Source organism: Musca vetustissima, unplaced genomic scaffold, assembly GCF_032173495.1.
Source record: "Musca vetustissima isolate MV318-11 ecotype Yass unplaced genomic scaffold, APGP_CSIRO_Mvet_v1 utg13690, whole genome shotgun sequence".
Taxonomy (NCBI): domain Eukaryota; kingdom Metazoa; phylum Arthropoda; class Insecta; order Diptera; family Muscidae; genus Musca; species Musca vetustissima.
This window is the reverse complement of record NW_026880195.1, coordinates 144978-171107: the sequence shown is the minus strand read 5'-3', so window position 1 is coordinate 171107 and position 26130 is coordinate 144978. Positions and strand designations below refer to the sequence as shown.

General features: G+C 33.5%; 2 protein-coding genes across 2 annotated transcripts in view; one reads left to right on the top strand and one right to left on the bottom strand.

The window, feature by feature from the left end:
- The window catches only part of LOC133325642 (spectrin alpha chain, non-erythrocytic 1), a 113511-nt gene that overhangs the window by 44155 nt on the left and 43226 nt on the right, over positions 1–26130 (top strand). The gene's annotated exons all lie outside the window — the stretch shown is intronic.
- LOC133325640 (odorant receptor 67d-like) lies at positions 20796–22178 on the bottom strand. The gene is made up of 4 exons (XM_061534362.1): positions 21936–22178; positions 21354–21877; positions 21103–21292; positions 20796–21014 (listed from the first exon to the last, which is right to left on the bottom strand). The coding sequence occupies exons 1-4, from the start codon at positions 22176–22178 to the stop codon at positions 20796–20798; spliced, it is 1176 nt and encodes a 391-aa protein (XP_061390346.1).

The following is a 26130-nucleotide window of genomic DNA, read 5'->3' as shown; positions in this document are numbered from 1 at the left end:
TGTCATGATACATATCGTCAGATTGAGGCTATCTTTAGAATTTCGAATCAAGTTCCTCAATCTGCATTCGTCACCGATCGTACAAACGTTTTCTGAAATAGAGCAATCGTGTATTTATACTTGGGACTTTTTGAGCGGTTGGCAAATTTATTGAGCATGATCCAATGATGGTTTGAGTGCATGAACAAGTGTAAAAATCATACTGGAGAATACTTCACCTCAAATAACTGAAAATATTCATCTAAGACCGGAATTTTAGAATAGTTTTGTCATGTTAGTCGACTTTTTAGCCTCCATATAATGGATCCTCTCAAATTTCAGTATTTGCGGATTTTGCACACGTTTTTCAAGCGAATTCGTTTTTTTATTATATTTTAGGGTAGCAAAACTTCTCACCGGAAATTTTCCATATTGGGCCCATATAATGCAACTTTCCAAATTTAGGTATTATGAAGATTTTTGGAAATATTTTCAATCGAAATGCCTGTTATTTCGCATTTTTGATTCACATTGGGTAGCAAATCTTCTGATCAACAATTTTTCATTTTGGTCCGGGAAATTCCCCAACCAAAAGTCATAAATATTGGCCCCTGTTTCGGGGTAGGTTCCATATTTAATATTATTCGGTATTTTGGTCTCGTTTATTAATTTGGTTTTATAGGGTCTTTCTTGGGTGTCGAATTAATACCTTCATTTTGTAGCAAAGCGTTATTAATTAGGCTCTCAAATATTATTGATTCAAATACTGTTTGTTATTTATTTATTTTTTTTTTTTTTTTTGAAACCGATGATTCATTTCATTTGTTGTATGGCTAATATTCCAAGTATTTAGCATATTTTATTATTAGCACCGCACCATCGAGTATAGAGTTAAATACCCTCCCAATAATTATTTGTTCAGTTAATTTGAATACCCACATACTTGTTGGACTTGAAAATAGTCATTCTACAGAAATAGAAAAAATACAATGCCCCAAAGTTTCCATATATTGGAATAGCATACTGCTGACCAAACGGGGAGGGGTTCAAGCACCTATAGTTTCCATTTTATTGTTGTTATTGTCTGTTAGCGAAACAAATCGCTGAGAAAGAGAGATACGTTACGGGTATTAAAAAATAATCCAAAACGTGACCGTAAGGCCAAAAAAAATGAAATATTCATTTAAAAGCTCGCCCACAAAACTATTTACAAAAAATCTCTCAAGCAAAAAAGCAAATAATATCGAATACCAGTAGCTTTATAAAATAATTAACAATAACAACAAAAAATACAATAATAAAATAAGTAATACACACTACTCCCCCACCCCCTTAACCGATAAAACCGAACCTATTCACCATCCATACATCAATCTCTATTTATTATTATTCCAAGTGCAGTGACGTACCTAAGCGGCGTACCTATTAAATGGCAGAGATCAGGCGCATGCGTGGCGTAACATACAGGCGTGGAGCGTAAGTTCCACCACTCCACATTGTGGTGCGCCAAACATAGCAACGCGAAAAAATAAAATAAACAAAAAAACACATAACAAAATATGCCGGCTTCATAGTTCGACCGACTACTATTGCAGATCAATGGCTTTGCAAACACACACGAACAGCAGTCGTCGTCGTGCAAACTCTATTGTCTATCGTCTCGTCTCTTTAAGGGTATACTCGACTTTGAATGATGTCATAAGTTCCGCACTAGGCTTTATTTGTATTCCATTGTGGTGTTTTTGTTGGAAATTTCAAATAATAACAACTAAAAGGTGGTACAGAGCGACAATTTTTGAAAACTATTACAGGTTATTTAAATAAGCGAATTATCTGTAAGATAATTGTCATTTATTGTATTATTGGCAAGATAATGGATATATGGTCGTGTTAAATCTGTGAGATAACAATTGTCTTCATTTCTGAGATAATTGCCCACCCTATATGTTCAGATAATGTTCATAGAAGTCCATTATCTATAAGATAACTATTGATATAAATAATTTATAGTAACAGTTTATGACAGAAGATAACCATAAAGGGCCTCATATCGTTTCCTTGGCCGATGATTTCGGAAATAGGCCATCATCTGTAAAATAATGGTTATATTGTCTCAATATGCCTACATAAGCCTGTTATCTCTGAGATAATTAACTAGATCTATGGGGTAATCTACGAAATCTATGCGATTATTAAAGAGTATCGTTATCTTTTATTTTATGATAAAAGTAAACAATAAAGGGTAACTTATTTTTCGCATGGCCCATGATTTCGGAAACAGACCATTATATTGGCTCATATTGGCCTTTAGATCAATTTTTGTTTTAATCCATACCTTGTGATCTTCTCAAGAATATTTTGTTTCAAATCGTTGAAATTCACATGACCATCATTGAAACTCTCATACGAAGAAGATTAAAGTTTGTTGTTGTTGTTTTTTTTTTATAAAATTTAAAGTTAATTTGTAAATCATTTCAATTCATGGTGTGTGTGGAACATTGAGGGGGAGTTTATTTCGCATTTTTTCAAAATTAGTTGTCTGGCTGGATGTCTGTCTGCCAATTTTCGACTCACCATGTCTATTTATAAATCAACTTTTGTTTAAGCTGCTGTTTTTTTTTTCGTTTTTGTTCAAAAATAGTAATTTATTTATTGTCTAACTCAATGGGGTTTGGTTGTTGTTGTTGTTGATGTTGTTTTTGCTGTTGCTATTGTCGACGCCAATGCTATTTTGTTAAATAGACAGACCAACCAAGAAGTTTAGATTTTGTTTATGTGAGATGATGTCATTATTTGTTAATAAATGACGGCGAAACAAAGTTTCAGACTTAGCAAATAAAAAAAATTGAAATTTGAAAACGCGGGACACTGAAAATTGTAGTGTTTTTAAAAATATGAACTATTTGAGTGCAAAAATTTGTAATGGGCTACTGGTGGAATTTAAATTATTGAAAAAAAATCCACATCCAAATCCAAATCATTTTGTTAAATATCCACTTTAAAATAATTTTTTTTTAAATCCTCGCTTAACGGTTTCCCCCAAATATTTTTTTTTAAATTCCACGCTTAATGGTCTCCCCCAAAATATTTGTTCAATAAATCTGCCCAATATGGTCTCCCCAAAAAATATTTTTTAAAAAGTCTACCTTGTTTTTAAATCCTTATGTTGGCCCCAAAAAATATTTTTAAAAAATCAATCCCTTATGGTCGTCCAAAAAAATATTAAAAAAAATCTTTCCCTTATAGTCGACTTAAAAATATTTGTTTTTTAAATAAAATTTTTGTTGACTTAATTCCAATCTACACTAATTCAAGAGTGTTCCTACAAAATTTCAAGTAAAAATCTCAAGAACTCTTGAAGATATAGCCGATTTATTGTGTAAGCATCAAGTGACGGCTGAAGGGCTTCTCAAACTTTAAACGCGTTTTTCTCTAAACATTTTTTTGCGAATGGCGGGCACGATAACTCAAAAACTAATAACCCAATCGAATTTTTACACGTTTCTCTGTGACTGTATAGCTATCGTATGAACTAGGATAAAGCCAATCGGTGAAGATCTTCCTTATTTTTTAACTTTTTATTTTTTAACTTATTTTTTCAAAGGTCCGCCATTTTGTTAATTTTAGAGCGAAGTCAATAATCCTAGTTCATACGAGAGCTAGACATGTACTCTTTCTAACACCGTTGGAATTTTCGGATTCCGATGTTCCAGTGAGGAGTTATCATGCCCGCCATCAAAAATAAGGACCTTTCTTTGATCACAAAAAACAACAACAAAAATTTGTTGTAAATCCTTAAATCCAAGCCTTATGGTCTGCAAAAACAATATTTTTAAGAAATCCACGCCTGTTGGTCACTTCAAAAAAAAATTTTTTTTGTTTAAATCCACGCCTGTTGGTCACTTCAAAAATATTTTTTTAATCCACGCCTATAGGGTCTCTTTAAAATATAGATTTAAAAAATCCACGCCTATAGGGTCTCTTCAAAATATAGATTTAAAAAATCCACGCCTATAGGGTCTCTTCAAAATATAGATTTAAAAAATCCACGCCTATAGGGTCTCTTCAAAATATAAATTTAAAAAATCCACGCCTGTAGGGTTTCTTCAAAATATAGATTTAAAAAATCCACGTCTATTGGGTCTTCCCAAAAATATGTTTTTTAAAATCCACGTATGTTAATATTATATATTAATATTTTTATTATTATATACATTTATTTCTTTTAATCTACGCCTAAAAATATTATATATTTGTATATTTTTATACCCTTCACCACACTGTGGTACAGGGTATTATGTCTTTGTGCATATGTTTGTAACAGGCAAAAGGAAACGAGATAGACACATGGTTCCTTTTGAGAATATGCAATATGAATATGCTTTCTAAGTCGATTTATGCATGTCCGTCCGTCTGTCTGTCTGTCCATGTTAAATTGTAAACAAAGTACAGGTCGCATTTATGATCCGACTTGGATGAAATTTGGCATAGGTCACTTATTCGGCCCAAGGACGAACCCTATTGAAATTGGGAAAAATCGGTTCAGATTTAGATAAAGCTCCCATATATATATTTAACCAATTTAATGTAAACGGTCCCTATATATCTTTCGATTTGCACGAAATTTGGTACAGCCTAATCATTTAGGTCTAGAATGATGTCTGCCAAGTTTCGTGAAAATCCACGATATAGCTCCCATATATAGTTTTGTCCGATTTCATGTAAATGGTGTTCCAAAGTCTTTATATATCTTTCGATTTGCACGAAATTTGGCATAACGTATTGAATTAAGCCTAGAGTGATGTCTGCCAAGTTTCAAGAAAATCGGTCCAGATTTAGATATAGCTCCCATATATAGTTTCGTCCGATTTGATGTAAATGGTGCCCCAAAAACCCTATATATCTTTCTATTTCACGAAATTTGGCATAACGTACTGAATTGAGCCTAGAATGATGCCTGCCAAGTTTCGTGAAAATCGGTCCAGATATAGATATAGCTCCCATATATAGTTTCGTCCGATTTCATGTAAATGGTGCCCCCAATGTCCCTATATATGTCTTTCGGTTTGCACGAAATTTGGCATTACGTACTGAATTAAGCCTAGAGTGATGTCTGCCAAGTTTCAAGAAAATCGGTCCAGATTTAGATATAGCTCCCATATATAGTTTCGTACGATTTCATGTTTATGGTGCCCCCAATGTCTCTATATATCCTTCGATTTGCAGGAAATTTGGCATAACGTACTGAATTGAGCCTAGAGTGATGTTTGCCTTGTTTCGTGAAAATCGGTCCAGATTTAGATATAGCTCCCTTTTATTATAGATTGATTTTAAGTAATTGACGCACCAAGGACCAATAGGAACAAAACGTTCTGAAATTAGTATAACCTAACCTGTGACAAGTTTGTTTTAAATCGCTTAATATTTGGATATAGCTTCCATATATATTTTCGCCCGATTTCAAGTAAATTGGGCATCAAACTCCTCATGATAGTCAGATTGACATAAAATTTTGCACAACGTACAAAATTGAGCATAGAATTACGTAGTTGCGTTTTCTAGAAGTACAGGCATAGCCCAACGGATGACCTATTTATATTTGTTTGAAGTCGATATACTTTATGGATAGATCTAGGTAGATTCACATTTAGATAAATATCACATATTTTATTTCATCCAATTTCATGTTAATAGTCCTGTTTACTATACCCATAGTGGTGAAGGGTATCATATAGTCGGCCCCGTCTGACTTTACTACTTTCCTTACTGGTTTTAAATGATTTAAAAAATATATATTTTTTAATTCTCTGATTTTCTCTTCCACAGAATTAATTTCTACTTCAGTTCAATTCATTTCAATTTAATAATTAATATTAAGTCAAGGAATTTGTTTTCATTATTTTTGTATATTCAAATGTGAAAACACATTTTTTAATATAACAGAATTTATTTATAAATATTTTATTATTTTATGGGATGTCTTTTCATTAACATCTGTTTAAAAACAATTAACAAAATTCCCATCATTATCACCACAACCACAATAAACAATGTGAGGAATGTGTGACACAATTATTAATTTTAGTAAACCGAAAGAATTTGTGCGACAACATTTCTCACTTCACAATTAAGCATCCAAAAATTTGGGAGAGATTTCTAAGACCTCCTTTAAAATTAAAAACAAAAAAATGAGTCATAATTCGAAAATTTTCTTCATTAATGAAACTTGTTTAGAATACTAAAAACAAAAACTATGCGGTGATTTATTAAAATATAAAGCAAGTTTTTTTTTATAGATTTATTTTTCTTTTTAAATTTCTAATTAATAATAAATGTCTATGACATATTTGTTGTTTGCCTCATCTCTTGTGAAATATTTAAGGGGGTTTGGCATTTCTACAATTGATGGGTGTTACTAGTATTGTCTTCGAGATTGACTCATAACAGCTCACACGAACAAAAACTCCATTTATCTCAGTGCTGTGTTTGTTTATTTGTCAAATAACAATTCATTTCATTACGTTTAACGGAAATTCGAAAAAAATGATCAAATATTGAAACCAAAAAAATTTAACGGAAATTTCTTAAATAGTAAATAAATATTTGTTTTGTTTTTCAAGCTGCACTTTTTATGACTTTGTTTTTGTTTTCTTTCCAACGAAATAGTAAATCAATAAATATAAAAAAAAATTGACTATAGCTGTTCTATGTTATGGGAATGGTGATAATAGAACTGAATATAGATAGTGTTTTTATTACTCTACAATGTAATGGTGTATCGGTTATTATAAATAAACTTTGAATCGGTCACTTTTTTGTAAATCATCATGCCATAAAAAGGTTCGTTGATTATTCATTCGAACCTATGGTACTATCAATGGCACAATAATACGTTATAAATTAGAAATTGTTTATTTAAACATTTTATTTTCATGGCCAATAAGGAAATGACCCTATTTGGACTTATACATGTTATACATGCATGTATAAGTCCATGTAGGCTTCTGAAATATACACTATCTGTGGAAAACCTCTAGAGGACTCTAAACCCATTACCCTTGAGTCCCAACATTTTTTTTAAATCCATGATTGGTGGATCTCCCCAAAAATATATTTTTTTAATTAAAGCCTGTTGGGTCTCCTCAAATATATATATATATATATATATATATATTAAATCTCGCCTGTTGGGGCACCTCAAAAATATTTTTTAAAAAAATCTATGACTGTTGGGTCTCCTCAAAAATATTTTTAAGAAATCCACGCCATCTGCTTAAAAATTCACGCCTAGTCCAATAAAAAATACTTTTTTTTTAAAGATTCATGACTGTTGGGTCTATTTATAAATATTTTTAAAAAACGCCACGACTATTGGGTATCCTTAAAAATATGTTTAAAAACCAGTAAGGAAAGTAGTAAAGTCGGACTGGGCCGACTATATGATACCCTTCGCAACTTTGACTAATTTATATTAGACTAATTTATATTACTTCAGTACGTTGTGTCAATCGGCCTAGCTATGTATCTTTTCAAGAGGCTGAGCAACATCATTCTAGACTTAATTCAGTACTCTATACCAAAATTCGTGCAAATTGAAAGATATATAGGGACTTTGGTGCACCAAGCACATAAAATCGAACGAAAATATATATGAGAGATACATCTAAATCTGAACCGATTTTCAAGAAAATTAGCACGAATGGCCATTCTAGACTTAATTCAGTACGCTATGACAAATTTTGTGCAAATCGAATGATTTTCAGTGACTTTGGTGCACCAATTACCTAAAATGGAATGAATACATATATATATATATATATACATATATATATATATATGGGAGCTATATCTAAATCTGAACCGATTTTCACCAAACTTTGCACACATCATTCTAGATTTAATTCAGTACGCCATGCCAAATTTCGTGCAAATCGAAAGATATATAGGGACTTTGGTGCCCTATTTACATAAAATCGGACGAAAATATATATGGGAGCTATATCTAAATCTGAACCGATTTTCACGAAATTTAACACACATCACTCCGGACTTAATTTAGTACGCTATGCCAAATTACGTGCAAATCGAAGGATATATGGGGACTTTGGTCCACTATATACCTCAAATCGGACGAAAATATGTATGGGAGCTATATCTAAATCTGAACCGATTTTCACGAAATTTAACACACATCGTTCTAGAATTAATTCAGTACGCTGTGCCAAATTTCGTGCAAATCGAAGGATATATAGGGACTTTGGTGCACTATTTACCTTAAATAGGACGAAAATATATATGGGAGCTATATCTAAATCTGAACCGATTTTTCCCAATTTCAATAGGGTTCGTCCTTGGGCCAAATTAGTGATATGTGCCAAATTTCATTCAAATCGGATCATAAATGCGACCTGTACTTTGTTCACAAAAATACGTGGACGGACGGACAGACGGACTCAGAAAGTGATTCTATGCATATTCTCAAAAGGAACCAGGGGCTATCTCGATTCCTTTTGCCTTTTACAAACATATGTACAGTGTGGTGAAGGGTATAAAAATCTATGACTGTTGTGTCTCCTCAAATATATTTTTTTAAAAGATCCATGCTATTTGGTCTCTCAAAAACTATTTTTAAAAATCCAAGCCTGTTGTGTCTCCTCAGAAATATTTTTTTCAAACTCCACGCCTTTTGGGTCCCTTAAAAAAAACATTGGGTCTCCTTAAATATATATATTTATTTTACAAAATACACGTCTTCTTGTGGATTTTTGTTTGGCTCTAGGTCAATTGAAAAACTTGTTGGTTATGATTTTTCCTTGTTGTTAATATTTTTTCCAATATTTCGATTGTCTCCAGCAGTCATCTTCAGGGAAATACAACCACGTCTGCTCAAAAATATATATTTTTTTTTAAATCCACCACTGTTGGATCTCCTCAAAAATATTTTATTAAATAATCCAAAAGAATATTTTTTAAAACCTCGCCTGTTGGGCCTCCTCAAAAATATTTTTTAAAAAATCCACGCCTGTTGGGTCTCCTCAAAAATATTTTTTTAAAAAATACACGCCTGTTGGGTCTCCTTAAAAAACTTAAATATATGGGGCACATAGCAAGAAGTGAACTGGTATATCTTATTTTTCTATAAAAGACAGTCCATGTGTAAATACTAGTTCTATTTTAAATATTAAAATCTCTATCGAAATTTCAACAGACCGTCCTAACAAAATCAGGTTAAAATTTTCATCTAATTCTGGAAATTAAGATTTGAAGAAAAAAATTAGTCATTAATTGTCTGATTAAAAAAATATATAAATTACTTTTCGCCATAATTCACCGGTGTATTTAAATTCACATTATTCTTACAAATAGCTGTGGAAAATAGGTATAAGTATACCCCATAAATGTATGTACGTTTAATTGTACCTAATACAAAAAAATATGAATAATCGAACCAAACTAATGACACATTCAAATTTTACGATGAGGTAATTTCTTTCCACTATTTTTTTAACTAATGATTTATTTATAGCTTTTGAATTTAAATTTATACGTTTTATTCTCAAATTTTTATTTAACTAAACATAATGTGTGCGTGTTTAGCAAAAAAAAAACTCAGAATTCTTTAACACACACCGCAAAGAGTTATGATTTTTTTTATGTTTGTTCGTTAACATGTTTAGAATTTAAAATTTGATTTTGAAAAAAAAAAAACTATTCAGGTCTCAAATGTATGTATGTGGCTTGAGAATTATGTGCTGAGACATAGGCAAAGCGCATGCGTGCGCATGTGTATATTTTTCGTAGTTGTCTGAACCCAATCAACATTTCTAATCAAGTACAAAAATAGTTGTTGTTTTTATTGTCTAATAAAATTTAACAAAAAATATCTCCAAACATTTAAATAACAAATTAGAAAATCTGACAAGATGGCAGTTATTGCAATTGTATGTAAATGGCAAAAGAAAACGAAAAACCGGTTTTTGTTTACTTTTGAGAAGTTAACAAAATTTGCATTGATTATTAAACTATTTTTACAAGGTTATAATTAATGAAATATGCCATGTTTAAATGTTTTTTATTGTTTTATTTTTTGTTCTATCCACGTTATTGGCTACCGTAACCGAATATTTTTCATATTTGTGTTTTTTTTTTTTGTGTAGACAAAATGAAAATAATAATAAAAATCACATTAACAAAAACCTCACATTGAACATAAACAATAGATAATTAAAATTTGAATAAAAAGACATTTGAAACTAATCGCACCAGACGGACAGACAGACGGACGGACGGACATTTGTAAATCGACTCCAAATTATCTGAAATGGATTTAGTCCAATGAAACGTGGGATCTAAAGCAAATATTTCGATGAGGCATATTTTTGCCTATTTGCCTTAGTATATACCCTCATTAGCCATAAGGCATCGATTTCAATAACTCAGTCATGACAATTTTCTTTTTGCCAAAGCTGTAAATGATTTTGGAATCAATTTCGGTGAAAAAAGAGTGTCTATATTCTGCCTATTGATGCCTTTTCTTGCGTCTGGGTGGTATTCTTGTAACCTCTAGCATGAGTTGGGCTTTCAAAATACCTAAAATAGATCGGGCTATTTATATGGCGGTTATGTCAAACACGGATGAAGATATGGACCTAAAATGAGCTGGAAATATGGACCTACATTTGCAAATTTTTGGCAGGAGTTTTTTTTATACTCTGGACACCCGAAATGTCTACCGGGAACATCAGAATACCTAAAATAGTATGAGATATTAATGTGGAGAAAAAGGAAATATGATCCGTTAAAATACCAAAAATATTGGCAAGATTTGCGAAGTTTTCTATCTTCCAAGAACCCTGATTGCCAAATTTCTTGCGTCTGGGTCATATGTTTGTAGACTCCAGCATGAGTTCAGTGTTTATATCCTGCCTATTGATGCCTTTTCTTGCGTCTGGGTGGTATTTTTGTAACCACCAACATGAGCTGGGCTTTAAAAATACCTAAAATAGGTCGGGCTATTTATATGGCGGTTATGTCAAACACGGATGAAAATATGCACCTAAAATGTAGTAGTTTTTTATACTCTGGACAACTGAAATGTCCACCGGGAACATCAAAATACCTAAAATAGGATGAGATATTAATGTGGAGAAAAATGAAATAAGATCCATTGGCAAGTTTTGCAAAATTTTCTATCCTCCAAGAACCCTAATTGCCAAATTTCATCCACTTCTGTTTGAAAATGCGTCTAAAACTTCAAAATAATCGTAAAAATTGGTCCTATAGTGAAAATTTCTGGAAAGACGATTTTCCTCACCTTATAGCCACTACGTTTAGAAAAAGCTCCTAGAAACATAAAAATATCTAAAATGGGTCGGACCTTCATAAGGAAATAAAATTTTGCGAGGAAATTGTTTGGACTCCAAGAACCCCCAATACCATATTACAGACACTTCTGTTGAGAAATGCGTCTAACCATGAAAATACCTAAACTGCTGGGGGGCCTTTATATATGGTCTATATCAAAACATGGGCATATACAATGGTTACAATTCCTATGCGCAAAATTTATCAGAATTTTTTTTTCTCCACCAGCATTATTTTTACAATTTTCACATGCGTTCAAATCAATTTTCGAAGCTGCTCTTGTTGAACCCCTATTAAGGCATCTGCAGAACATGGTTTATAAAGCTCCTAAAGCATCCTTTGGTAACAAAAATCGTTGACCACACATTTTTTCTTGCTGTGCGAGAATGGAAATAAGTCATTTGGGCACCAAATCTGGACTGTGTGACGGATGACTAACCTATTCCACTCGGTCGATTGCGAACTGGGTCTTTAAGGCAGATTGGCGGCCACTATTGAATTCATTAAACCAGTTTTGAAAGGCTTATTTCCCCTTCCAATTTGGATGTGAGTTTTCGTTGTTTTGCACCCTTAAAAACTCCCGTTGATATTTTTTTTTTTATAATCAGGTCGTCTGAAGAGTAACTTCTATGTTAGAGCAGAATATTAACCTCCATTGCGAGCACATTTTCCTTATTCAATGTGATTATATTTTGTATATTAATTAATTATTATTTATTATGTATTTGAAGCCAAAACTTATAAAATTGATTCATTTCATAATATTTTTTTTTTAATTTTCAGGTAATTTTTCCGTTTAGTGTAAACAGCTGTTAACAATATGATTTGTAAGTAAATGTTAAAATAATTAAAAAATAATATATAAATATCGTTATATTATTTATTTATTTATATCATTTTTCAATTACATTTATAAATAAATATTTTATTTAAAAAAGAAAAAAATATTATCGAAAAAATTGGCATACTTTTGGGCTATTGTTGAAAATATAAAAAATATTGACAAGAAAAAGCTTCTTCTATATTTGTTTCTTATCATTTACTTTTTATCATCTCCTTTACCGTGCCATGATAAGAAATTAATCGTTTTCTTGTTTATTTTTTGTATTTATTTGGAATTCACATTTTATGACAACGAACGAATGGGAGGAGAAGCGACAATTTTTTTTAATTTGAATACAAATATTTAATTTACTGTGAAAAGAAAACGAATGGCAATAATGCAGAAATATGTTTATTTTTCTCCCATACCACTCTTAGGTCATTTTATAGAATAACCGATATGTATATGGATATAATCTGTAGTTCGGAGAAAAAAATTCATTTTATTTAAACAAGATATGCAACCAATTTAAAAATATATATGTATATTGAATTTTAAGAAAATGTTATTAAACTTCGAAACATTTCTGTCGATATCTCAAAATTGTAGCGAAAGTGTAGTTTAATTTTCATTGTAATGACAAAGGCCTTCCTTTACCGACAATGTTTTCCATGGAGATTATATGGCCCAGCGGGCAACAAATACACAAAATTGCAGCCACTTTTGACGTTTTTTATTAATCTCATGACCGTTATATTTGGAGATATTTTTAAATAGGGGTCATATCTATCGATCTTGTACCGATATCGATAATTTTTTGTAGGGGAAAATCTCAAATTGAAAAATGTGTTATCAAAACATTGTAAATTGGGGGTACCGTTATATGGAGGCTATACTTAAAGAAGCGCCAACATTGATTAATTTTGGTAAGGACATTTTCTAGCCAATAAGATCCCAAAATATCAAATTATATAATTTGTTTTACCTTTAGATGGGAACTTTTAAGTGATTATTTATACTCCTTCGAGTCGAGCTTGATGACCTGAGTTTTGCAATGAGAAGGAAAGACAGGAGAAGAACCTACGCACCCACCATTATGCGACGGGTTTCGCTGTTGGTTAAGCGGCTCGTCAGGCATATTGGGCTATGTGGCTTTACAAAGGTCGTACGTTGATAACTTGTATTTATTTCGCCCTGATGCGAAACTTGCATATGCGAATTAAATTCAAATTTGTCAATGTTGGACATTTGTCCTCATTCTAGGAACAGTCCTTTTCAAAGGAGATTTTTGTTGTGGCGATGGATAATTAATCTACACACCTACAATTGCTTCCGTGGTATACACATGTTTTTGCGCAACCGTTTTGGAAGTGTGTTGATGGCTCAGAACGTTAAGTGGTTTGGCAACATTTGTGTTGCTCCGAGGACCTAGGTTTAGATGGGAACTATTATTCGTAATGAGAGACTCATATAATGCATTATACCCTTCACCACACTGTGCTACAGGATATTATGTCTTTATGTATATGTTTGTAACAGGCATAGAATCACTTTCTGAGTCGATTTATGCATGTCCGTCCGTCTATGACACATTGTAAACACTTACATTTATGATTCGAATTGGATGAAATTTGGCACACATCATTTATTTGATCCAATAGAAATTGGGAACAATCGGTTCAGATTTAAATATACCTCCCATATATATTTTCCTCCGATTTAATTTAAATGGTGAACCAAAGTCCCTATATATCTTTCGATTTGCACAAAATTTGGCATAGCGCACTGAATTAAATCTGAAGTGATGTGAGTTAAGTTTCGTATATATATTTTCGTCCGATTTTTTGGTAAATTGTGCACTAAAGACCCAACGTTTGTCCGACAAGTTTGTACAATGTACTAAAGTTAATATAGCGTAGACTGTATAATGGCACATGTATGGATTTATACGGGAGCTATACAAAAAAAAAAAAAAAAAAAAAAAAAAAAAAAACTGTACCGACAAATCCATCGGTTTAAAAATTATGAATAAAATATTCCAAATACCGAAAGCTTGTTAAATACCTTTTATTGACCTTCAAAATATTTATCGAAGACTTCTTTATTGAAAACTTCGATAAGGTCTGTTAAATGACTCCCTCGAAGTTAACCACAACTAATGAGGTTGCCTCGATTAAAGCTCATACAAGAAATCTTACTGAGTTTTATAATTTCTCACACTTTTAGAATGAACCTCTGCTTGTATTCCTGATCTTCAGCTTATGTGGAAAACTTCTTGGCTTTTAGATAATCTATAATAAATCACTAGTCCGATTTGGTTCGGTTATATTCGGTTATATTCTTAATCTTCAGATTGTCTATGTAGAACTTCCTGAAATTATATAGTTTTGCGAACTTTGATTAGAAAATTTTTGCTACGACAAAATGTGTTCCCCCATGGAAATATAGGTGTGAGACCTCCAATTTTATTCGGACAAAATTCGTTATCAGACAATTTGTAGTCGATTTGTAAATGTACGTCGGCCTAGATAGCTGGTCCGCACGATAAATCTCATACCTAGTAACCAATTTGATCCAAATATGGCAAATTGTAAAATTTCTTCCACACCCAGATTAAGTTTGAAGATCAGGGTTCACGCATTATGGTAACTCTCCCAAAAAAATTCATTTGAATTCATTTAATACGAATGAAGTACACGATTTGAATAATCTAATATTTTATAATAATCTAATATATCGACTTCCGATTCTACACAAACTTTACACATTGTAATTTTTTAACGAAACCTAGATCAAGATCGAAGATGTGCTAACTCCTACAAAGATTGATTTTTTTAAATATTTATGCCCCATATCAGGCGAATGCCGTGTCCGTTTTCCAATCTTTGCACATCATAATATTTGTTCCAAACTTTTCTTCCATACTTTCCCAACAAAGTTGTAATTTGTTGCAAACATCCTTTAAAAACCCCTACTACTCATCTTCGACCTTTAGTTGTCCTATAAATACCACGTTATGCTGGTGTACCCAACCCATCTTCTAATTCGTCCATAAAAGCGCTCCTTCCCTCAGCTACAACTTGATATTCGAAACAATAAATTTTCTATTTCAAAAATTCGAAAACATGTAATGCAATTTTTCAAAATCTTTAATAGCTCTACTTTGTGTAAACATCCGTTTTGTTTTTTTTCGGGAACATCCTTTTGCTGCTGCTGCTGAAATAAATGTTCCGGCTAGTAGCAATTCATGTTGTCTGTCTGGTAGCCACATGTTCGATGTCAATTTTTAAAATAGTACAACAATTTTGTTGTTGTTCTTATTGTTATTATTTACAACTGCGATTTTAAAAATAACAACATTGGGGCAGTTCTAGTACCAATCTGATGCATCTGGCTGAAGATCAATTTTCCAAAAACAAAAAAAAATGAATAGAAACCGAGGAAGTTGTGAAATGAATCTTCTTTTCCATAACAATAATGAAATAGGAGTCGGCCCTCAAGAGTACCGCTAGCTATCTTTGTTTTATTATATCGTTTACAACACCACGCACACACATACACACAGGCGTGCTATATAGACAATGTGTTAAATTTAGCATGTGCAGGCAATGAGGCAATGCACACATGGATGAACCATGACAACAACACCAACAACTGCACATAAATAAGTACACACATGTCATTGCGTTACTTGACGAGTGTTGGCCTGCCTGCCTACCTCCCCTTCCGAAGACCGGTGAGACCTAATACGGCGCAAGTGCAGCGACCTTTTTTTGTGTGTGTTTGTCTGCCTGTTTTCCCCAAGTCTATGGTGTTTTGTCATCACTTGTATAGGCTCAGATGCTACTGCTGGTGCTGCCGTTGTTGTAAAATTTATGCCTTTGTCTTTTGGACTCTGCCAGATTCATTAGCATGAACTTGATTTTCTTTAATGTGCTGTTGCTGCGGGATGACTAGCTAGATGGCAGCCTAACTGACTGGCTGGCTGGCTGATTGCCTATCTGACAAGCTGCATTTCATCGGCTGTTTTGTGTTATTTTGTTTTCCACTTGGAAATGTGTGTATTTTGTGGACCTACCGACACTCTCTATTTTTAGGTTACCTCGGCTACCACTTCTTCTACAGAGAAGATATTGTTTATTTATTTCTCCTTTTTTGTTGTTTTTCTATAAAAATAACGGACGTATAGCTGGAGTTTTTCTTTTCAATAGTTTCAACGTTAGTCATTGGAGATGTTGATGATGTTGTTGTTGTTGGATGCATTTGTTTGTTTTGTACAGCTTCACAATATCTGCATGGTTTATTGAAGATCCAAATGCCAGGGTCGGCCAGCCCAGACATAATGCTGTTCGATACTCTGTAGTGTTTATACACTTGACACTCGGCAATGCTGGCAGGGGGTGGAGTGGAGGAGGAGGCCAGCATTTCTATTGGAAATAAATAAGATTTGTAATTGAATTATCGGCAGTGCCGGATAGATATTGCATACCATCAGCCTATGCTAAATGTATTATACACTCATCCCGACTTTTTTTTCGATTATAAAGTTTGTGGAGGCTTTTAGCAGGTTACAATGTACACTCAATAGATCAAATTGGATGCACCATTATTTTCATTAGAAATTTTGCCACCTTTTTCAAAATTTTAACACTTTGTGGAGAAACTTGAGTGAATGGAACCGAGGAGTTCCATATTCTGGAACTGGATTTTGTAAAAACATTGTGATACCCATTCAATCGTTCGCACAGAATACTCCACTCGATATGAAATTTGCAAGTTTGCAATATGTTGACCCTTTGTATGAAAGGTATCAGTAGAGGATCGAGATTCCCTATATTCTAATTGGATCTATGTTTGGAAGAAATATTACGATATGCACAGACCATATATTAATTATATTTAATAAATCGAAAAATATATTTTTAAGGTCATCTCACAGGACCTTAAAAATATATTTTTTTTTTATAAATTCTAGCCTGTAACCTGTATAAATCCTTGCCAGTGGAAGGTCATATTTTTTTTTAATCCACGCACTTCGAATGGCCTTAAAAATATAAATATTATAAATCCACCCCTTTAGGATGGCCTTATTTTTTTATAATTTCACCCCTTTAGGATGGCCTTAAAAAATATTTGTTTATAAATCCTCGCCTATTCGAGCCATAGAGAAAGGTTTTTGATATTTTTTTTAATGCACGCCTTTAGGAAGGCAATGAACATATTTTTTTAGAATTTTAGAAAAATATTAGAAAAAAATACTGATATTTCCCCCAATTAAGTTTTTTTTTCAAAAACACAAAAATTAAATAAACGCCTTTTAATTGTCATCTAAAAATATTTCGTAAAATCCACGCCACACCTGCTGACACCTCAACATATTTCATAGACTCTTCATATATAACCGTTGATTCTTAAAAATATTTTTTTAGATCCTTAGAGACCAGCACTAAGGATCTAAAAAATATTTTTAAAAATCAATGGTTATATATGAAGGGTCTATATGAAGAGTCTATGAAATATGTTGAGGTATCAGCAGGTGTGAACCGAAGTTGAACACTCCGCACGCTTCATATGAAATCTGCACTATTTTTAAAATTGTAACCCTTTTTGGGATGGTACCAGATAAAGTTGACCGATAACGATACACCCCATTATTTGATATTTTAAGAACATTTTTGAATTTTTTTCCAATTTGATATATTTGGGTTGCCATTCATTGTCATTCTAAATCTTCCTACCAACAGTTATCAATCTATTTCTTCTTTTTGAAATAATCCCAAAATAATGATGCCCATAATTGTTGGTATTTTCAGGATTTAGGTATGTTCATCTTAGTCCTCTTAGCCCAATTTTCCAACCTGAGAGTCGGTAGTTTGATATTTTATTTTCTTCTAGCATATCATTGAGTATCATTCACATCGATTTTATTTCCGATTGATTATAGGTATTTTAAATGTGCAGCCCATCCGAACTTAACGACATTTCTTCTTGTTTCACTATAAAGCACGTGTGAACCGAAGTTGAACACACCGCACCCTTCATATGAAATCTGCACTGTTTTCAAAATTGTAACCCTTTTTGCGATGGTACCAGATAAAGTTGACCGAACTTAACGACATTTCTTCTTGTTTCACTATAAAGTTTTTTTAGGGCATTCTTGTATTCTTCACAACAACAAATCATATAGTCTATATTCAAAACACAACAACAACAACCCAATATTGTATTCTTAGTTTAAGAAATTGATCAACATCATGGTCATACTATAGATTTTCTTAGTCCAATCCAAAGCGGTAGCCATTGTTAAAGGGATAACGGCACCAATTGTCATACCGTCGGTATTTTGGCCCATCATCAACATAAACTTTAACATTTTGCGTTCCGCCAATGGCAGACTACACCAATTCACTTCATTAAAGCAGGCCTCAACAATGCCATCATTCTGCAAAAATAAAAAAAGTGTACAAGATGACAATTTGTTAATCCCATTTGGTCCTGGAGTTATATCTTGATCTCCATGGATAGCTTACGGTTACATCGACCACATTGCCCATGGCACAGTAGAGATACATCATAATGAAGCAGTAGGCCAAATATGTTTGTCCACCCGGCCATCTGCCCAAAATCAAACAAAACAATGTCAATACAATGCTGAAGGCCACTGTGGACATTTCCACAACAATCACCCAAAAATAATTATCCTTTACGACTTCGATGTATCTGAAGATGTAAGAGAAAAAAAACATAGCGTTCAAAATTACTAAATGGTACTAAGTATCCGGCCACTACTAACCTAATATAGCGTTGATGCCACAGAAAAATATCTTGGATCAAGGTATGACAACGTTCCGCGGCATCTGTGGGGTCTTCGAGCACCTCATTCAAATCGTGAAATTTACACTTTAGAATATCCCTGAACAGGAGAGCATGAATGACAATTGTCAAGAAACACATATCGGCTGCGTAATTGCCAAAGGCTCCGAATATTATGCAAACACTATGTACACAATTCGTAATCAAATAGCCATGTTCGGTATTGACATCCACGCGGGGAATTTCAAATTGTAGTACAAAAATACGCAGGTCGAAGACAAATCGATAGACAAACACCATAACAATGAGACAACCGACAGCCATAATATATATGAATGTCAGCAGTCGGATACCTTTGACGGTGGAATTTATACACCTGCCCAAACATCTTCGATAATCGATATGATGCTTATCCAGATAGTCCTTGTAAATGTCGTACAGTTCGTCGATTAAATAGCGCAAATGCGTTTTATTCCAAATGGCATTCACCAATTTCGCATAGCCCTAAATCGATGATGCAACAAATAAGATAAAGAGTAGCCTCAAAATATTGTTACACCCACCTGCAATCCACTGCTAATCATGCACAGAGTCTTCAGCATATGGGTCCATTCTCCATCGATATAGATATTCTTATGGACCGTATAGCAGGTACAGGCAAAATACACATATATGCACGTGAACCCAATCACCGTTAACAAATTCGGACGATAATTTAAATTTAAAACATCAGCTCCGCAAAATGCCGAACAGATTCGTATTAGACGTCGAACAAATTCGAAACGTTGCAGTATCGGTTTAGTCATAATGAAGTCGGGTTTTAGACAACTATGCCACCGATATTGTCTCAGCGAATTGGTTCCAGAAGCTATTGGAAAATAAAAAAATAACCTGTTTCAAAAGCCCATATGAGTCACAGATACAACACCGATTTCCCACAATTAATTATGTGAGAACTTAGTTTCTCACATAAATAAATCATGACATATTTCAGAGCATGTCAAAGTCAATGATAACCCACACACCTGTCACTGCCACCCCGCTGTTTAAGCTCAATACTCAGAACAATTCTGTAATCCTCAATCGCAATAAAACGCTCTACTTGGTGTCTTCAGTTTTGGGAAAGGGAAAAAATCAGATGCAATCGATGGTATAGGCATTAAACGGTTTGTGAGAAAACCTATTGTGTTTGGGATTTAAGTTCCTTCAGGTCGAAATTTGTATACCCTCCAGCATAAGGTGGAAATTCAAAATATCTAATATGCATCTGAACTATTTGAAGGGGGACCTTGACAACCAATGAAAACCCAAAACCAATTCGATTAAAAAACCTGCTCGAAATCCCCAAAATAACGAAATTTGGCAGTTTTTTTAAGCGTGGATTTACCATTATTCGGTATTTTAAGTATATTTTTGAATATCTTTCTAATTTAATATTTTGGGTTGTCATTCGGTTCTAAATCTTCCTACCAAAAATTATAAATATATTTCCTCTATTTGAAATAATCCCAATATAATGGTGCCCCTAATTTTTGGTATTTTCAGGATTTAGGTATGATCCTCTTAGTCCGCTTAGCCCAATTTTCCAGCCTGAGTCTGTATGAACCTGTAGTCTGTATTTAATTTTCTTCTAGCATAGCATAGTTCCGATTTGTTATAGGTATTTTGAATGTGCAGCTAGTCCAAACTTAACGACATTTCTTCATGTTTCACTATAAAGTTTTTTTGTAAGGTCCACTTTAGGACATTCTTGTATTCTTCACAACAACAAATCATATAGTCTATATTCAAAACACAATAACAACAACAAAATTTTTTAGTCTTTGTCTAAGAAATTGATCAACATCATGGTCATGCTGTAGATTTTTTTCGTCCAATCCAAAGCGGTAGCCATTGTTAGAGGGATAACGGCACCAATTGTGATACCATCGGTTTTTTGGCCCATCATCAACATAAATTTTAACATTTTGCGATCCGCCAATGGTAGTCTATACCAAAGCACTTCATTATAACAGGCCTCAACAATGCCCGTATTCTACAAAAAAAAAAAAAAAAAAAAAAACAAAAATAATACAAAATGGCAATTTGTTAATGCCATTTATCGATCTCGATGAAAAGCTTACCGTTACTTCGACCACATTGCCCATGGCACAGTAAAGATACATCATAATGAAGCAATAAGCCAAATATGTTTGTCCACCCGGCCATCTGCCCAAAATCAAACAAAACAAAGTCAATACAATGCTGAAAGCCACTGTGGACATTTCCACAACAATCACCCAAAAATAATTATCCTTTATGACTTCGATGTATCTGAAGAAGTAAACGAAAAAATTAACGTTTAAATGACACTAAGTATCCGGTCACTACTAACCTAATATAGCGTTGATGCCACAGAAAAATATCTTGGATCAAGGTATGGCAACGTGCCGCTGCATCTGCGGGTTCTTCGAGCACATCATTCAAATCGCGAAATTTACACTTTAGAATATCCCTGAACAGGACAGCATGATTGACAAATGTGAAGAAACACATGTCGGCTGCGTAATTGCCAAAGGCCCCAAACATTATGCAAACACTATGTACACAATTCGTAATCAAATAGCCATGTTCGGTGTTGATATCCACGCGAGGAATTTCAAATTGCAGCACAAAGATACGTTGATCGAAGGCAAATCGGTAGACCAGCACCATAACAATGAGACAACCGACAGCCATAATATATATGAATGTCAGTAGTCGGATACCTTTTACGGTGGAATTTATGCACCTGCCCAAACATCTTCGATAATCGATATGATCTTTATCCAGATAGTCCTTGTATATCTCGTACAGTTCGTCCATTAAATAGCGCAAATGCGTTTTATTCCAAATGGCATTCACCAATTTCGCATATCCCTAAATCGATGCAACAAATGAAATGGTGAATCAAATTATTGTTACACCCCATACCCACCTGCAATCCACTGCTAATCATGCACAGAGTCTTCAGCATATGGGTCCATTCGCCATCGATATAGATATTCTTATAGACCGTATAGCAGGTACAGGCAAAATACACATATATACACGTGAACACAATCACCGTTAGAAAATTCACACGATAATTTAATTTGAAAACATCGGCTCCACAAAATGCCGAACACAGTCGTATTAGACGTCGAATAAATTCGAAACGTTGCATTATCGGTTTAGTCATAATGAAATTGAGTTTTGGGCAACTATACCGCCGGTATTATCTCAGCGAATTGGTTCCCAAAATTAATGGAAAATAAAAAATAAGCCGTTTTAAATTGAGTTATGGCCAAGTTAACACCGGTATCATTTAATCCAATTGGTTCCAGAAGTTGTTGAAAAATAAAGAAATAATCGTTTTCAAATGCCCATATATGTCACAGATACAAAATCAATTTCCCACAATTATTTATGTGAGAAATTGATTTCTCACTTGAATAAATCATGTCGTACTTCAGAGCATGTCAGAGTCAAAGATAACCTACACAGCTATCACTGCTGCAGTAGCCCTAAGGTATGCCAGCTGCAGGTGGAGAACGTGTAGGGGGTTGCCCAGCGAAATCGTTGCAACATTTCCTATGCCACTGTGCAGCTTTTATGAAACTTCGAACCCAATTCATGCGAATTTATACTATTCACGAACTGCACGATCAAAGAGGATGTGAATGAAAAAAGACTAAATGATTTCTCTAAGAACCCAAAACTCCTAGAAGTATGGAGACACAAATCTTAAGATGCCTTCTTTTAACGTTTTTTCCATTCTGGAGCTCACAACAGGCCTTCTACTGCCATAGTTATATGTCCGGCGTAAACCAGCCCTAGTGTCATTTTTTCAATACTCAGAACAATTATGTACTCCTCAATCGCAAGAATGCGCTATCCTTGGTGTCTTCAGTTTTGGGATTTGTGGAAAAAAACCTTTGTGACTTCTTCTTGTGTTTGGGCTATACACTCATGATTCGTCACCAGTTATGACCATTTCGTGGCAATCTGGATCCTTCACATTCCACAAACACATTCCATTCCACCCGCCTGCTTAATGTGAAAATCTAAAATATCTAATATTCATCTGCACTATTTGGAGGGGGTCTTTGACAACCAATGAGAACCCAAAAATATATTATAAACAATTCGGTTGAAAAACGTGCCAAAAGTCCCCAAAATACAGAAATTTCTGAGGTTTTTTTAAAAGACCATCTTAAGCGTGGATTTTTGTGGAGGCTTTAAAAGTATTGTTCACAAAATCTAAGCTGATTCTAAAATATTCCTTAAGAAATTCACGCTTCTGTTGATTCTTGAAAAAATATTCTTTAAAAAATCTTTGCTTCTGTTGATCCTTAAAAAGAACTCATGCTTTTGTTAATTATTGAAAATATATTCTCTAAAAAATTCACGTCTTTAAACAAATATTCTTTTAAAAATCCGAACTTTTTCCATGCTTCTGTTGGTCCTTAAAAATATATTGTTCAAAAATCCACTTCTTTGTAGGTCTTTGAAAAAAATCAGGCTTCTGTTGATCCTTGAAAAATCCAGACTTCTGTTGATGCTTGATCATTAAAAAAATATTCTTTAAAAAATCGACGCTTCTGTTGATCATTAAAAAAAATATTCTATAAAAAATCTATGCTTGTTCTAGTCCTTGAGAAAGTATTTTAAAAAAATCCACGATTCAGTTCATTTTTGGCAGGAAGATTTGCTACTCAATGGTAATTCAAAATAATTTAAATTACAGCATCTTTGGTTGAAAAACGTATCCAATATCCCTAAAATACCAAATAATAGGCAGTACCCTAGTGCCTACACCGAAACTTGTAGGCAGTACCAGTGCCTACACCGAAACTTGAGTCAATATTTATAATTTTTGGTATGGAACATTGTTGGCCAATGAGAATACAAAAAATTACAGCCAATTTGTTTTGAAAAATGTGTCCAAACCCCGCGAAATATCGGAATTTGGAAAGTATGAGCACTACTCCAAAAAGTGTCCCAATGTCCATCAATTTTGATGGGATGATTTGCTATTCAAAGAGAGCTTAAAATACGATATGACAGCCTCTTGGATTGACAAAATGTCCAAAATATTGAAATTTGGAAGGTGGTATTTTATGGGGAATATTTGCTACCTAATGGTGAATCCTTGGCTGAAAAACGTACCAAAAATCCCTAAAATACTGAATAATATGGAGTACCGTTATATAGAAACCTAAGTCAAGTCAACGATTGCATTTGGTAAGGAGATTTGTTACCAATGAGAGTAAAAAAATACTAGATTGCAGACGATTTGGTTTGAAAAATTAAAGGCTCTTTGGTTGAATTGGGAGGTGACATTATATGGGGTCTACACCGAAATTTACTACCTACAAGCAAAACAAGATATTGAAGAAAAATATTTGTTTTTGGTTCGAAAAAATAATTTCATCATATTTCTTTTTTTTAATTTTATACAAGAAATTTCAGAAAAAAATTTTGGAGTTATTCTGCTATTTTACCCGAATTTCGCCGAAAAATTGACATATATAATAATCACTTTTTGTGTATAAGTATACGCCTGGCGGATTATATCAAGACCCTTCCGATAAATCTTAGGGTTCTATAAATAGTAATAAATCTTAAAATAAAATAATATAATGAAATATACATTTTAAATTGCGTCTAAATCGCGTAATTCTCAAAATCATTTGATGCGCATGCGGTTTCCAGGAAGTACTGAAGTTTACCTTCCAATCCATATATAGTTTGCGAAATTTCATTTGACGGCTAAGATGTACTAGATGTTGCATTGAAGTACCCAAAAACTCGTAAAACGCGAATAATTTCCGAAAACTCCATATGCCATTAGCGCGCATCCGATTTCGTATGCACCCTAAAAAAATACATCGATCTATACCGATTTCAATGTGGTGCATTAGGAACCATGGATGTGCCAGCTGGCACTATTTTTGAGATAAATTGGGTACATCTCTCTTTCGGCTGAAGTTTTTAAAGTTCTCTTCTCGAAAAAGATCAAAATCCATATGAGGTCATTTATTGAAGCGGAAATGATCCACAGAAAACGCAAAAAAATCCGCGATATTTTCAAAAACATTTTTTGCCAAATTTCGTGTTTTTGAAAGGCCAGTTCCCGCTGTTCCAGCAGATGGATTTTCACGAATAATATTTTATATATATATAAAAAAACGTATTGACCATTCAGTTGATACATCTAAAAATTTGGCCCGAAAAATAGGTTTTTTAGAAATTTGATCGCACAAAATTTTCACCATCGGATGAGTATTACTCTGAAGCTGTGCATACTACATACATGCACAAAATACATATCAAAGTACGCAGATTCGCGACTACAATAATCTTATAATCGATTTTTAGAAATTCCTGTTGGCATATTAAAGCTAGAAGTAAAATTAAAAAAATACACTCAAAATCGAGCTTAAAAATGTCAGTATCATTTGAAGGTAGATGCAGTTAAAATTTTGAAAAATGATACGTGAGGCGCGTAGTCCCCATTTTGTTGGCTTCTAGTTTTACTTTGACACGAAGACCGTGAAATGAGTGGCTTAGTCACAAATCGATAGAGATCATAAAAAACTGGTTCGTCCCAAACAGTTTTTACACATTTTTTTACATTAAAGTAGACACAGCTTCCACCAAAATAAAGTTTGGAGGTCAATATCATTAACAGTTTGCAACGACAGACCAATTAACCCAAAACTATTCACTTTTTTCATATACTTAAGTAATTCCCGAGTTATAAAGGGGTGAACCTCCGCTTCAGCTATGTTAAAAAAATTGGCAATATTGCCCATATACAAAACTCCAGAAATTTAAAAATAACCGTTATTTTTTTATCACACCTCGTACATTTTAGCATTTACGGGGATATGTAATCGAATGCAAAAAAACGTGTGTGTGCGTGTTTTTTTAATTGACACAATGTCAACGATGTGACATCTTAATTGACCAACAGCTACAGGAGTATTAAGAATGGTGTGCAGAATAACAGTTGGCTTTGGTCTGGATAGGAAAAAAATAATCCTATTGTAATACATACACCTATACCACACTGCAGGTGCGGTAAATTCATCGGTTGGAAAATGCTGCTAGAATCATTGCAATTTGTAAAGGGCATTCCATTTAAA